The following is a 16,591-nucleotide window of genomic DNA, read 5'->3' as shown; positions in this document are numbered from 1 at the left end:
TTACTAAAGGGTATTTGCTCATTTTGTTTTTATCCTAGGTTTTGTCTGATAGTAATGTATATGATAAAAATAATATTGGTGTAAGTTTTCTTACAGATTACTATACTAGTGAATGATCAGCTTTGTTCCGTTCATTCCATTGTCCCAAACTCAGACTCTCAAAATTGTAACCAATGATAGAAACTGAAACTTTCTTTATTTAAAGTTTTTTTCCACTAAATTCATGTATCCCCTATCCACGGAATAGGTAATAAATATATGATCATTTGGGTTTGAATGCTGCAATCCACTATTCTTGTGATTCGGAAGTCTCAAAGTCCTATTTATTAACGGAATATTAGTACACATGCTCAATTTTGTTCACTTTAATGGGACTGATTCTTCTTCAGTCCCTTAGAAGTGCATGGACCCAATGTCTAACTTCTGCATTTCCACTCCAGTTACCCAAGAGACATTGGAACCCTCATACTACCCTCTGTCATGTTGATAGATAATACATGTAATAATGAAGTCATCAGGGGTTGATCATTTTACAGTCCACAAAAATTTGATTGATGACATCTGACTACTCTCTATTATAGTTTAGTTCTTAAAAAGAGGCATGTCAATGGTCAGACCCCACGTGATCACACTTTCATGGTATACTTCATAAAAAAGGTCATATTCAGTGAAAAATCCTGTAGATGTTGGATTAAAGAAATGTTACTTTACTGTCACTTATGATTTTGTTTCAAGCATATAATTAGGTAAGTTCCTATTTGCTTCTGCCATCTGCCTGTCTCCCATCTGTGTATCATCAGCTTCAAATGAACATGATTCGCAACCTAAAAATAAGCTGTTTGCTGGTTTGCAGCGCAGCATTTAGTTTACTGGTTACAGTATGTTTTTGCTTCCCTGCCACTTTGTTCTGATTCCTGCTTTGCTCTTTCAGTGAATATAGTTCTCAGGTTGTAATGTATGATGAGGCTTTTAAATCTTACTTGGTGAAATATTTAACTTCTGAAAAATATAATAATGAAAAAATGAATGTAAAGATGAAGATATACTCACAACCGGTGGCAAGAAGAGTTCTTAACAACACCAATATTTGTAGAAACACGGAAAACTGCATGAATCTTTAAAGAGTTTTTCACTTATTGATCACTAACCTCCCCACAACAGTTTGGCCCTTTTCTGTTATTCATATATCTTGAAAAAGTCCTTAAAAAGTTATCATCCCAACCCCATAACACTACTCCCCCAAATAAAAAAGCGGATAGAGCATAACTTGCTAATTTCTGGTTGGCAAATCACTAGGACTCCCAGCAATCCTAACATGAAAGCTCTGAAACCTTGAGAATTAGGTTCTGCAGACCCATCTTGAATTCAGTGCTGGTACACATTTTCAATCATAGAATCATAGAATGTTAGAGTTGGAAGGGACTTCCAGGGACATCGTGTCCAATCCCCTGCTCAATGCAGGATTCACTAAACCATCTCAGACAGTTGTCTGTCCAGCCTCTGTTTGAAGACTTCCATTGAAGGAGAACTCACCACCTCTTGTGGCCGCCTGTTCCACTCATTGATCACCCTCACTTTCAATTTTTTTTTCTAATATGTAATATGTATCTTCTCCCATTCAGTTTCATTCCATTGCTTCTCGTGTTTCCATGTGTAAATGAGAATAAGGATGATCCCTCTACACTGTGACATCCCTTTAGATATTTGTAGACAGCTAGTAAGTCTCATCTTAGCCTTATTTTTTGCAAGCTAAACATTCCCAACTCCTTTAACCGTTCCTTGTAGGACATAGTTTGCATTCCATTCACCATCATAGTAGATCTGAAGTTGCTCCAGTTTTTCTGTCTTTTTTAAAATGTGGTGCCCAGAATTGGACACAGTATTCCAGATGAGGTTTGACCAAGGAGGAGTAGAGGGGGAAGGAATTCACGTGATCTAGACTATATGCTCCTCTTAATAATTCCCTGAACTGTGTTAGTATTTTTTGCTGCTGTATCACACTGTTGACTCATGTGCAGTCTGTGATCTATTAGTATACCCAAGTCTTTTTCACACATGCTATTGCTTAGTTCTATTCCTCCTATTCTGTAGATGTAATTTTTGTTTTTCTTGCAGCGATGTAGAATCTTGCATTTCTCCCTGTTAAATACAATTCTATTAGTCTCTGCCCAATGTCCGCTCTATTAATTCTTAATGGTGTTACCGGCAAAAGCCAAGCGCTGTACTCAGTTATTTCCAACAGTCCCATTGACTATGAAAGAGTCATAAAAAGAATTAGTATATCCCTAAAACAAAGGAAATGCCAGGCCAAACGTTGAAATAAAATACACTTTATTAAGACATAATAAAATAATAACGAAAACATCTAATAATAATAATAATTACTATTGTTATAACACAAATTATTCAATATTAAAATTAGAGTTCAAGCTAAAGTAAATTCGCTTATTAACCTTGAAAAAGGCATACATAGGAAAAGGGGAACCATTCATAACTTTGAACAAATATGGGCCCTGTGGATTGAAGCTCTGGGTCTGGTGTCAAGAGAACTAATGAGATTTTGGTTGGGTCTAATTTAATTTGGAGGATGGGACTGGGGTAGAAGTTTACTAATGTTATAATATATGACTTATATTTCCTAGGTATGGTTGAAATATATGATAATTTTGAATAAGACAGACAAAAGGGTATTTTGACAGTTGTTATAGTTTTAATTGGTAAAAATTGTAGCTTTTAAACTCAAATAGTTTGATGTAAGGTATGTCTTGTGGACTTGCTCAGTATGGTGATAAATCTGTGCTATTTCATTTTTTGGTATGTTATTGATATTTGAATTATTTCCTATATGTGGTTCTTTAAATGTTTTTTTTTAAACTGTATTTTAAAATCCTCAATAAAAATGTTTAATTAACAAAAACAAAAATTAGAGTTTAAGTAGTGAAGAGAAATAAAACACAGGAAACCCTGCATGGTTGAAAATATATTATAAATATATTGCAGGTAGATTTGTGAGGATAGTTAGATACATACATAAGTAAAGAAGTAGGTACAATTACACATAGAATAAGGAAAGAGTAATGGCTCACGTATTGTAACAAATAGTGCCACACACCAAGAAGCACACAGCAGCCAACACGTTTCGCACAAAATGTTTCATCTGGGGGTGAGATAAAATACATGGCTAGTGCCATGCGTTTGATATTTGTATGTCTTGCCTATGATATTTTATGCCATTTACGTTTGCACGTGCCTATCCTCATAAATTTTCTGCATTCTATGTACAACTGTGCAATTTACCTTCCCTCTCTATTTGGGCTAAATTTTAATATAGGATAAGTTTTTATTTATGTCTCAATTAGGTGACTTCTTTCATTCGTTGAATTATGAAATATATTTAACAAAACCCAATTCTCACACAACAGAAAAGGGATTTTGTCTAGATTTTGGTTGCACAAGGTTGAAATCTATGGTGACCGCTACATATTTTTCTATTTTCTTTTGAGTTTTGCTTATTTTTTTAGTATTGGTTGCACATGCCATTCCTTATAAGCCTCACTACTAACTTAGAATTTAAGGCTTTGTTTAACTGATGTATATTTTTATTGAAGGTATTATACAGAAGTTTAACATTTCCTTTGATTGATTTGTTACATGATTAATGTGGTTTATACAATTTACCAGCTGTCCAGGAGAAAAATGTTTGGCCATAATGAGTTTATAAGCTCTATAGAGCTTTGTCCTTACAGTCAAGTTCTTCCCAGAATTTCAGCTTTGCTATAATACCAGGAGTCCTAGAACATCCTGTTTATGTCATGAGTCATAAGGAATAAATCGCTCAAATAAATGAGATATGCAGCAGGATTTCTTTGAAGGAGATGTAATATGCAAATTGCCTCTTCAGACAGGAAGAGGACTTGAACTCTATAGTGCCACCTGTTGGAAGCAGTGATCCTACAAGTCACTTTCGACCCTTTAACGAGTCGTGCAATATGACTTAGGATAGAATCCAAATCTCAATTTGCAGACACTGTGTTTCGGGTTATTGCCCCTCGTCAGTGCAAAGTATGAGACCTGATTTGGCTAGATGAGAGGCTCCTTTGAAGGACATGATGATGCTAACAATTACAGTGGTGGCCAAAAGTATTGGCACCCCTGCAATTCTGTCAGATAATACTCAGTTTCTTCCTGAAAATGATTCCAATCACAAATTCTTTGGTATTATTATCTTCATTTAATTTGCTTGCAAGGAAAAAACACCAAAGAGAATGAAGCAAAAATCAAATCATTGATCATTTCACACAAAACTCCAAAAATGGGCCAGACAAAAGTATTGGCACCCTCAGCCTAATACTTGGTTGCACAATCTTTAGCCAAAATAACTGTGAACAACCGCTTCCGGTAACCATCAATGAGTTTCTTACAATGCTCTGCTAGAATTGTAGACCATTCTTCTTTGGCAAACTGCTCCAGGTCCCTGATATTTGAAGGGTGCCTTCTCCAAACTGCCATTTTGAGATCTCTCCACAGGTTTTCTATGGGATTCAGGTCTGGACTCATTGCTGGCCACCTTAGAAGTCTCCAGTGCTTTCTCTCAAACCATTTTATAGTGCTTTTGGAAGTGTGTTTTGGGTCATTGTCCTGCTGGAAGACCCATGACCTCTGAGGGAGACCCAGCTTTCTCACACTGGGCCCTACATTATGCTGCAAAATTTATTGGTAGTCTTCAGACTTCATAATGCCATGCACACGGTCAAGCAGTCCAGTGCCAGAGGCAGCAAAGCAACCCCAAAACATCAGGGAACCTCCGCCATGTTTGACTGTAGGGACCGTGTTCTTTTCTTTGAATGCCTCTTTTTTTTCCTGTACACTCTATGTTGATGCTTTTTCCCAAAAAGCTCTACTTTTGTCTCATCTAACCAGAGAACATTCTTCCAAAACATTTTAGGCTTTCTCAGGTAGCTTTTGGCAAACTCCAGCCTGGCTTTTTTATGTCTCGGGGTAAGAAGTGGGGTCTTCCTGGGTATCCTACCATACAGTCCCTTTTCATTCAGACGCCGACGGATAGTACGGGTTGACACTGTTGTACCCTCGGACTGCAGGGCAGCTTGAACTTGTTTGGATGTTAGTCGAGGTTCTTTATCCACCATCCACACAATCTTGGGTTGAAATCTCTCGTCAATTTTTCTTTTCCGTCCACATCTAGGGAGGTTAGCCACAGTGCCATGGGCTTTAAACTTCTTGATGACACTGCGCACGGAAGACACAGTAACATTCAGGTCTTTGGAGATGGACTTTTAGCCTTGAGATTGCTCATGCTTCCTCACAATTTGGTTTCTCAAGTCCTCAGACAGTTCTTTGGTCTTCTTTCTTTTCTCCATGCTCAATGTGGTACACACAAGGACACAGGACAGAGGTTGAGTCAACTTTAATCCATGTTAACTGGCTGCAAGTGTGATTTAGTTATTGCCAACACCTGTTAGGTGCCACAGGTAAGCTACAGGTGCTGTTACTTACACGAATTAGAGAAGCATCACATGATTTTTCAAACAGTGCCAATACTTTTGTCCACCCTCTTTTTTAGGTTTGGTGTGGAATTATATCCAATTTGGCTTTAGGACAATTCTTTTTGTGTTTTTTTCATTGAAGACAAATTAAATGAAGATAATAATACCAAAGAATTTGTGATTGCAATCATTTTCAGGAAGAAACTGAGTATTATCTGACAGAATTGTAGGGGTGCCAATACTTTTGGCCACCACTGTACATCCTTATTATGTTGATGTTGTGAAGTCATGATCATTCCTGAAGTCAGACGGCAATGAATCAAGTATTTGGGTAGTCATTTTAGCATGTCATTTTTGGGATACGATTCTTGTATGAATTGGACTATTTGGATATGTGATGATGATGATATTGCATAATGGAATTTTCCAAGATATTAAATTAATAGCCAATCCTAAAGAAAAGTCCCCCAAATATAACAGACTAAAATACCCACTTAATGCAATAAAGTTAATACATTTATGAGAATAGATAAGCTCATATAAAATATACCTGAAAAAGTTAAGTAAACAATTGAGTAAAGGACCATTGGTCTGTATATAGATATATGTAATACTTGCATCTATTGAGGTAGACTACTACATCTTAATGCAAATTTATGGCCAACTTGAAACCAAAGTAAAGCTCCAGCAATCCAATGCAAAATCTGTAACAGGGATTCTTGTGCCATTCATGATATTGGTGTCAAGGGTTTTGAGGTAGCCATATGCACTGGGGTCCAGGTGTCACTGCTACCTCTGCCACACCTATAATTATGCCATGTTGACAGCATATCACCTTTGTAAGAAGATTTTCAATGGTTGGTTGGCGTATCTCATCACTCCAGTGTGATGCTCCTTTTCCGCTCCTCGTCTTGAACAGAGATGACAATTCTCTCCATTCTCTTCTTTTCAGTTTAGGATCTTTCTAGTAATTTTTGGACTTGCTTTTATTACCTAAAATAATCACTATGTGTATATTGCTGAAAATACATTATATTGCCTTTTTGTAGATGCAGAGCATACGAAGACTGCTGTGGATCAAGATGTTGTGTACGAGCACTTTCCATCCAACGGCTATGGTATTTTTGGTAGGTTACCATATAAAGCGCCTTGAATCAGCATTGAAGGCAATTCATCACAGTAATTGTAGTCACATTATGCTAAAATCTATATGCAGATGTTAAAGGGGTTTTCTGCTAAGGTCAATTTGATTGTAGGGTGCTCTTTTCTTGTGACTCAACAAGTGTTCAATTTTCCAACACATATTAATGAAGCATTTTACAGGGCCCCTTAAATATGGTGCACAATAGACTGTCCATCTAAGTTTTCCAGATTATCTGCAGCGGTGATATCACGTTGATAATACGCATCACTGCTGCAGCTAATCAATGAGCTCGCCAGCTATGCTGACGTAGCTGGCACAAGCTGCTGAGCTCCGTGCTTGGCTACAGAGATGATGCACGCTGTTGATGCTACGTCACCACTGCCGCCAACTGAGCAGCGGTGGGGAGTCAGTACTAAACCTGGGGAGGGTGAATAACTGCTCTATTTGTTAATGTAAGTATTTTAGAGCATTCAGGGTCCATTTACCTGGAAAAGTAAAAAACCTCCTTTGAGTCCAAACCCAGTATCTAATTTCTGTCCTTAGTCCAGGTCTATAAAGTGACATTGTCTTCGGTTGTGCCCCTTACGCAAACCATTACTTTACAGGCATCTGAATGTGGCTTTGAATAATGAAGGACCATGGGATGGGCTGTATATCTGCAAATGACTGTAATAAGTAGTAACTGCAGTATAACAGATCAAGATTTTCTTAAAGTCATGCTTCTATTGCACAGTAACATATTCTGCTCTCGTTTTCTAGGTTTCTACTGATGATGGGAGTTTTGTTTTGTTGCGGAGCAGGATTCTTTATTAGGAGGCGAATGTATCCACCATTGCTTGTTGAAGAACCAACATTTAATGTATCTTACACAAGGCAAACACCAGGGCCTCCACCAGGTCTGGACATCATTTTACATATTGTTAGAGGTCATTGTAAGAAAATCATACATGTGCATATGTATCACTAGATGTATACTTGTTTTCTGAAGTAATAATTGACATGATTTTTTTGATCTTACAAAATCTTTGGGTTCTTCATATAAAAGGAATAAATCCTTCAAGGTGTTCAACAAGTTCACAAAAGTTTGCTGCCACTTTTTCAATTGTAAAAGATTGAACTATGTAGGGTCTAATCTGTTATACATTAATAGATGCACCGGTGTGCAGAATATGGTGCTCACTACACTCTTGTTATATTCTGGCCAGTGTTAGTAATTGTGCCCCAATGTCTTGAAGAAACAATCCCAAAAAGAATTTTGTTACATGGTCCTTGTGTAATGTACTTAAGGTAAATACCATATTTTTCAGACTATAAGACGCACTGGACCATAAGACGCACCAAGATTTTAGAGAAGGAAAATGGAAAAAAAATTAAGCAAAAAATGTGGTCACTATGCACTGTTAAGGGGGAGGGGGTCTGAAACTGACACTGGAATAGGGGTAATGTCTCACAATTCTATTAATATCCCCCATCCTGGTATATATGCCCTCCTTCCTATTATACGTGGCCCCCATCCCCATCCTGGTATGCATGGCACCCCTCCATACTGATATGCGTGGCACCGGCACCCCTCCATCCTGGTATGCATGGCACCCCTCAATCCTGGTATGCATGGCATCCCTCATCCTTATCCTGGTATGCATGACACCCCTCATCTCTATCCTGGTATGCATGGCACAGCAATCCCCATCCTGGTATGCATGGCACCCCTCATCCCAATCCTGATATGCATGGCACCCCTCATCCTTATCCTGGTATGCATGGCACAGCAATCCCCATCCTAGTATGCATGGCACCCCTCATCCCTATCCTGGTATTCATGGCACAGCGATCCCCATCCTGGTATGCATGGCATCCCTCATCACCATCCTGGTATGAATGACACCCCTCATCCCCATCCTGGTATGCATGGCACCCCTCATCCCTATCCTGGTATGCATGGCACCTCTCATCCCTATCCTGGTATGCATGGCCCCCTCATCCCTATCCTGGTATGCATGGCACCCCTCATGCCTATCCTGGTATGCATGGCCCCCTCATCCCTATCCTGGTATGCATGGCACCCCTCATCCCTATCCTGGTATTCATAGCCCCCTCATCCCAATACTGATATGCATGGCCCCTTCCAAAATTTTGGAGGAAAAAAGTGTGTCTTATAGTTCGAAAAATACGGTAGTATTGGCACTACCTTGCTTCCCAGTGATTCTATTCCTGAGTTATCCTCTCCCTTATGGTCCTTCGCTGAACCCTATGACCCAGATTCTATGAATTGCACATCCTTTTCACACATTCAGCTTCCCTATGGATTCCTATAAGAGTTGAATCAAGGCTCTAATTGGAAATGATCCAGAGACATGAGTAAGTGTGGGTTACGTGGTACAGTGCAGGACTAAAACGGAGTGGGTAGCTCAAAAATAAGGCTAGTGGTAAGAAAATTAAAGCACTATATACCTTTAGTAAAGTACAAATTAATTTTCTTTTTTTTTCTGTGACTGTCTCTTTAAAGAAAACTGAATCAAATAGTGATACTTCAACACAATATTGAGTGTTGAAGTATCACTATTGCCAGTAGCTGAAGATAATAATAAAGACAAATACAGACTAATGTATGTTGTTGTTCATGAATAGAGAGGACAGGCACCAGTACCTTTATCATATGGGGATTTTTACTCCTCGATGATGATGCAGTGACTAGCTTGGTAAAACATAATTTCACAGAAATTAACATACTATAAAAAAATGCCATAATCTATGTATAGAATACGGACATAATATTTGTCCTGATTTCTTTATATTTGCATGCCTTTTATAAACACATTATGTAGTTTTTAATTGATTTCACATTTTAAAGGGAATGTGTCACCAGGTTTTTGCTACCTATTCTAAAAAGAGCATATGTAGGGACAGTTCCCCTGATTTCAACGATGTGCCACTAACTAATCTACTAAAGTTAATTTTTATAAAATCATTGTTTTATCAGCAGGAGATTATTACTAGCAGACTAGTTGGCCTACTGACACATAGTCACACCACACCCCCAGCACTGATTGGCAGCTTTCTGCTTATGCACAGTGTACACAACGTTCCCAATCAGTGGTGTGGGCGGGGTTATACAGAGCTCAGCATTCAGAGAACTGCTAGATCTGCAGCAGATGAATCAGTTTTTAATTAAAACTGCAGACAGGGTCTCTGTCCCTACATTGCGCTGCTCTCAGATAGAGTAGAAAAATACCAGTGACAGATTCCTTCTAAGTGGTTGCTCAGGGCAGTTTAAAAAATTGCCTCAAAGCTGGAAATCCTAAGCTCTACTAAGCTCTTTTGATAATTGGAAATCAGTTTTTCTGATAACTGTGAAGGAATTTGATTGCTCCGCTTTTTAGTAGAATTGTCTTAACGCAGCCAGATTGGCAGTAATTAGGTCTGTGTGTGTCTATTCTAATCAATTTAATTCATTTACTTAAACAGTTGACTGAGTAAACAAGAGGGCAGTACATTTCTCACACTGTTCCTTAAATGATTGGAATTATCATGTATAACCTCAAGAAGTTAAATGATCTGAATGTTTCTGAAGAGTGAGATAAAACTAGAGTACAGCCAAGAGATCTACATAAGCATGAGAATAATAAGCCGAGTTAGGTGTAGATGATGTCACTGATTCACCTAATTCTTTAATAACCTTTTAATTTTTTAACTTATAATATATAGGGAAAAAACACAAAATTTGAGCTTGGTTTAAGTTGGCATACATGCAGCACATAAATGCATATTTCACAATTGACGTGAATCAGAAAAACCTACAAGAAGCTAAATTAACATAAACCCTGCTGTAAATAAATAAAAAGCAAGTGCATTTAAATAAAATAGGGTACTTAGTAACACTGTTTTTGATCAAAAATAGTATAAAAGCTTTCCCACCGCGACAAGGTGAACCCATTCGGGAAAGTCCTACACTGTCTAATATTAAAAACCTTACCATGTGACAAAACTGACCTCTGTGTGAATAAGGGCAGACAAAGGACTGGGTCCTGAACTGTGGACACCAGCCAAGGGAAGCTTTTACAGTGGGGAAAAAAAAGTATTTAGTCAGCCACCATCATAGGTAGACCTCAACTATGATAGACAAAATGAGAAAACAAATTCTGAAAATCACATTGTCTGATTTGGAAAGAAATTTTTTTCAAATTTTGGTGAAAAATAAGCATTTGGTCAATTACAAACAAGCAAGATTTCTGACTCTCACAGACCTGTAACTTCTTTAAGAGGCTCATCTGTCCTCCACTCATTACCTGTAGTACTGGCACCTGTTTGAACTTGTTATCAGTATAAAAGACACCTGTCCCCAACCTCATACAGTCACACTCCAAACTCCACTATGGTGAAGACAAAAGAGCTGTCGAAGGACACTAAAAACAAAATTGTTGCCCTGCACCAGGCTGGGAAGACTGAATCTGCAAAAATCAACTGTGGGAGAAATAATTAGAAAATGGAAGACATACAAGACCACTGATAATCTCCCTCGATCTGGGGCTCCACACAAGATCACATCCCGTGGGGTCAAAAATGATCTCAAGAACGGTGAGCAAAAATCCCAGAACCACATGGGGGAACCTAGTGAATGACCTGCAGAGAGCTGGGACCAACATTACACAGGCTACAATCAGTAACACACTACGTCGCCAGGGACTCAGATCCTGCAGTGCCAGACGTGTCCCCCCTGCTTAAGCCATTACATGTCCTGGCCCATCTGAAGTTTGCTAGAGAGCATTTGGATGATACTGAAGAGTATTGGGAGAATGTCATGTAGTCAGATGAAACCAAAGTAGAACTGTTTGGTAGAAACACAACTCGGCGTGTTTGGAGGAGAAAGAATGCTGAGTTGTATTCAAAGAACACCATACCTACTGTGAAGCATGGGGGTGGCAACACAATTCTTTGGGGCTATTTCTCTGCCAAGGGACCAGGACGACTTATCCATGTACATCAGTGTTTCCCAAACCCCATCCTCACGGCCCCCAACAAGTCATGTTTTCAGGATCTCCTTAGTATTACACAGGTGATTGAAGTATCATCAAGGCACCAGGAATTCTCTCACCTGTGCAATACTAAGGAGATTCTGAAAACATGACCTGTGGGGGGTCGTGAGGATGGGGTTTGGGAAACACTGGTGTACATGAAAGAATGAATGGGGCCATGTATCGTGAGATTTTGAGTGCAAACCTCCTTCCATCAGCAAGGACATTGAAGATGAAACGTGGCTGGGTCTTTCAGGATGGCAATGATCCCAATCATACCGCAAGGGCAACGAAGGAGTAGCTTCATAAGAAGCATTTCAAGGTCCTGGAGTGGCTTAGCCAGTCTCCAGATCTAAACCCTATAGAAAACCTTTGGAGGGAGTTGAAAGTCCGTGTTGCCCAGCAACAGCCCCAAAACATCACTGCAACAGTGTGTGCCAACCTTGTGAAGACTTACAGAAAACGTTTGACCTCTGTCATTACCAACAAAGGATATATAACAAAGTAATGAGATGAACTTTTGTAATTGGCCAAATACTTATTTTCCACCAAAATTTGAAAAAAAATTCTTTCCAAATCAGACAATGTGATTTTCAGGATTTGTTTTCTCATTTTGTCTCTCATAGTTGAGGTCTACCTATGATGTCAATTGCAGGCCTCTCTCATCTTTTTAAGTGGGAGAACTTGCAAAATTGGTGGCTGACTAAATACTTTTTTTCCCCACTGTAAATGTATTATTCAGCTCTAGGAAGGGAGGCCACACTTTAGTTTGCACAGAATGCAAAAAATACAAAGAAAAGACACATAATTTGAGCTTGGTTTAAGTTGGTATACATGCAGCACATAAACGCATGTCCACAATGGCCATAAATCAGAAAAACCGCGGGTTCACCTTGTCGAGGTGAGAAAGCTTTTATACTATTTTTGATCAAAAACAGTGTTACTAAGAACCCTATTTTATTTAAATGCACTTGCTTTTTATTTATTTACAGCAGGTTTATGTTCATTTTGCTTCTTGTAGGTTTAAAATTTAAAGTTAATTTATTTCAGTTCTTCAATACAAAAAGTGAAACTCATATTATATAGAGTCATTACAAACAGAGTGATCTATTTCAAATGTTTATTTCTGTTAATGTTGATGATTATGGCTTACAGCCAATGAAAACACAAAATCATTATCTCAGTAAATTAGAATACTTTATAACAACAGCTTGAAAAATGTTTTTAAAATCCAAAATGTTGGCCTACTGAAATGTATGTTCAGTAAATGCACTCAATACTTGGTCGGGGCTCCTTTTGCATCAATTACTGCATCAATGCTGCGTGGCATGGAGGCGATCAGCCTGTGGCACTGCTGAGGTGTTATGGAAGCCAAGGTTGCTTTGATAGCAGCCTTCAGCTTGTCAGCATTGTTGGGTCTGGTGTCTCTCATCTTCCTTTTGACAATACCCCATAGATTCTCTATGGGGTTAAGTTCAGGCGAGTTTGCTGGCCAATCAAGCACAGTGATACTGTTGTTTTTAAACCAGGTTTTGGTACTTTTGGCAGTGTGGACAGGTGCCAAGTCCTGCTGGAGAATGAAATTTCCATCTCCAAAAAGCTTGTCTGCAGAGGGAAGCATGAAGTGCTCTAAAATTTCCTGGTAGGCGGCTGCATTGACTTTGGTCTTGATAAAACACAGTGGACCTACACCAGCAGATGACACGGCTCCCCAAACCATCACTGATTGTGGAAACTTCACACTAGACCTCAAGCAGCTTGGATTTTGTGCCTTTCCTCTCTTCCTCCAGACTCTTGGACGTTAATTTCCAAATGAAAATTGGAACCCTGGGACCTTGTGGAGTGTATCAATGACTGCCTTCTGGACATCTGTCAAGTCAGCAGTCTTCCCCATGATTGTGGAGCCTACTGAAACAGACTAAGGGACCTTTTTAAATGCTTAGGAAGCCTTTGCAAGTGTTTTTTGTTAATTATTTTAATTTTCTGAGATAATGAGTTTTGTGTTTTCATTGGCTGTAAGCCATAATCATCAACATTAACAGAAATACACACTTGAAATAGATCACTCTGTTTGTAATATATAATATATGAGTTTCACTTTTTGTATTGAAGAACTGAAATAAATGAACTTTTTGATGATATTCTAATTTAGTGAGATGCAACAACTGTTGGCACAATTATTAGAAAATGGAAGAAACACAAGATGACTGTCAATTTTTCTCAGTCTGGGGCTCCATGCATGTTCTCACCTTGTCGGGTAAGGATGATTCTGAGAAAGGTCAGGAATCAGCCAAGAACTACATGGGAGTTAGTAACACACTACGCCATCATTGATTAAAATCCTGCAGGGCGCGCAAGGTCCCCCTGCTCACGCCAGCACATTTCCAGGCCCCAATAACCATCTGGATGATCAAGAGAGGCATGGGGGAAGGTCATGTGGTCAGATGAGACCAAAATACATTTTTTGGTATCAACTCCACTCGCCGTGTTGAAGGAAGAGGAAGGATGAGTACAATCTCAAGAACACCGTCCCAAACATGAAGCCCGGTGGGGGAAACATCATACTTTGGAGGCTCTTTTCTGCAAAGAGGACAGGATGACTGCACTGTATTGAAGGGAGGATAAATGGGGTCATGTATCGCGAGTGTGGCGCCCCTGAGGGTTCAGTCGCCACAGAGGTACTGCACCTCACCCAGAGGTGTGGTGTCTCTCTTCTGAATAGGTCGACAGGGGTAGGGGTACTCGGATACTGGGATGGATGCGTTACTTCTGTGGGGATCACGGTTGGTCGGTTCCCGGTTCCGTGCCCTGGACCGTCAGTAAAGGGATGGGGGTGAGGATGATGGGAGTATTGTGTCCTGACGCCTCCTGTGGTAACTGGTAAAGATGGTCACCAGCACTGTGTATGGTTGCTGAGGTGATCGGCATACGGCTTGTACGAACGCTATAGGCAGTAATGTCAAAGTAGGCACACGCACACATTAAGTCTTTGTTTCAGTACCTTTCTTTTACTGATGTCCGGTAACAGGTACAGTTCAGGAGGGTAACCAGGTTTTCGGTGCAGGTAGAGATATTCACCCTGGAGATTTGTGAGGCCTCCTCTAACAATGTGTGCATTGCTTGGGATCGATCAGTCCTGCCTTAAGCTGAACCTGCCACCTTTTACTTTCTTTGGGGTCCTTCTCCACAACTGACAATGAGGACCTTTCCTTGGGGCTACCAATTCTCTTTCTGGGCCCCTGGTCCTATACTTGGTCAAGTTTGGCAACTCTTTCCCCTTCTTCTTCAGGGGGAGTAGATCCTCCTGATCTGTCCGGGTTTTCTATGCTATTCCTGAATTAATAGCAATCTCGCACTCCGGTGTCCGGGTGAGCTAAAGGGATAATAGTTTTATCTCTTTCTTTCTCCTTCTAGCCTCTGTCCCTCTCTCTAGGGCACTTCACAACACAGACCTGTTTCCTAGTTCAGTGCTTAACTGGTCCTCAGCCAACAGCTGTCTGTCTCTCTCCTCCTTCACCTGTCTCTAGACTAATTGCCGCTTTTGCTGTCTCCCTGGAAACTGACTCCTCCCCTCAGACCTGGGTGGAAGGTGTTGTGTGTGCCCAAGTGTACATCTCTCCCTGCACCTATGGATCCTGTGGTAATCCCCCGCAGGGGTGCCACATTCCTCTCAGGTAAGGAGGGCGTGCTGCCCAGAACCCTACACCTGCATCCAACACTACACTGCTCCAGGCAGGCAGTAGGGGCAACATGCAGAGCGCAGCTGCTGAGCCCTGACCCTGGCTGGAGTGGGGGGGAACCCAAAGATAGGGGGAACCAGTAGTGGGTGTGGGAGGAGGAAGTAGTTAGAGGGAGCAGTTTGGTAGGAGTGTATATAGGGAAGCCATCTTAGGGTGGCAGTTCAGAGGGAGTTGAGTAGAGGAGAGCAGTTCAGAAGAACAGCTCGGGACAGTTAAGAAGAACAGTCCGGGAGCAGAGTGTCATTAGGAGCTCTGCTCTACAAGTAGGGCCAAGTCTGGAGGCCTAGGAGGGGAGCAGGGAGTAGGCCCCGTTCTAAGAAGGGATCCTAGGGGGTACAGTGAGTGCAGGAAGGCACCCGTACTCCACGCATCTGCCAGAAGACAGAGGGATCGTAAGCCACATTCTAATCCCCAGGAGGGTCAAGCAGGTCCGGGATCTGACGTACAGGAAGGACTTCAGAGCACCCGAGTGGGATTGAGAGTGGGCAGCGCAGGGCAGGAGGGAGAAAGACCCAGTGTGAAGTCGGTCTAGAAAGGAACACGAGAAAGTGGGGTTCTGTCAGGCATTCCTAAAACCCCTGATGAATAGCTGGACCCCTGTCTGGTGAACGCAGCGTGGCATGGGAGGCTGTAAGCTGACAATGCACCCTGTGGAACTAAAGAACTGTGAGTAAAGACACGGATGGCTGCACTGCACCACCTCTGTCCAGTTGTTTCGTCCACACCATCATTCCCTCCCTGCACCACAACGCCCAGCGCAACCACCAACCACCTTACACATTCTACACTGCCCTGGAGCTAGCTCTACCTGTGGAGAGCCACACCATCCCTGCTGCCGCAACACCAGCTCCAGAGGACTGCTCCGCAGTGGCGGCATCCTCTAGCCGCAATCCACAGGTGGCGTCACGAACACTTAAATCCCCTTTAACAAATATTCCCCTTTTGGGTGACCGCCCTGGGCCACGGACCGTGCCAGCCACTGTGATATCCCCCATCGGCAACCAGAGGCCCGGCTGCCGAGTACCCCACGGCCCTGGGGGCGCGTCACAAGATTTTGGCCAACAACCTCCTTCCCTCAGTAAAAGCATTAAAGATGGGTCGTGGCTGGGTCTTCCAGCATGACAATGACCCGAAACACGCAGCCAGGGCAACTAAGGAGTGGCTCCGTAAAAAGCATTTCAAGGTCCTATA

At 41.0% G+C, this 16,591-nt stretch overlaps 1 protein-coding gene across 1 annotated transcript in view; it reads left to right on the top strand.

The window, feature by feature from the left end:
• The window catches only part of VOPP1 (VOPP1 WW domain binding protein), a 247,345-nt gene that overhangs the window by 214,582 nt on the left and 16,172 nt on the right, over window positions 1–16,591 (top strand). The window contains exons 3-4 of the mRNA XM_073678196.1: window positions 6,554–6,631; window positions 7,408–7,544. Of these exons, the coding sequence (XP_073534297.1) occupies window positions 6,554–6,631; window positions 7,408–7,544 (215 nt within the window). The remainder of the gene's footprint in view (window positions 1–6,553; window positions 6,632–7,407; window positions 7,545–16,591) is intronic.

The sequence above is a fragment of the Phyllobates terribilis genome, unplaced genomic scaffold, assembly GCF_046119375.1.
Source record: "Phyllobates terribilis strain yellow unplaced genomic scaffold, ASM4611937v1 Scaffold_4__5_contigs__length_816908805, whole genome shotgun sequence".
In the NCBI taxonomy this organism is placed as follows: Eukaryota; Metazoa; Chordata; class Amphibia; order Anura; family Dendrobatidae; genus Phyllobates; species Phyllobates terribilis.
Note: the sequence above shows the minus strand (reverse complement) of the source record. Positions and strands in the feature narration are given on the sequence as shown.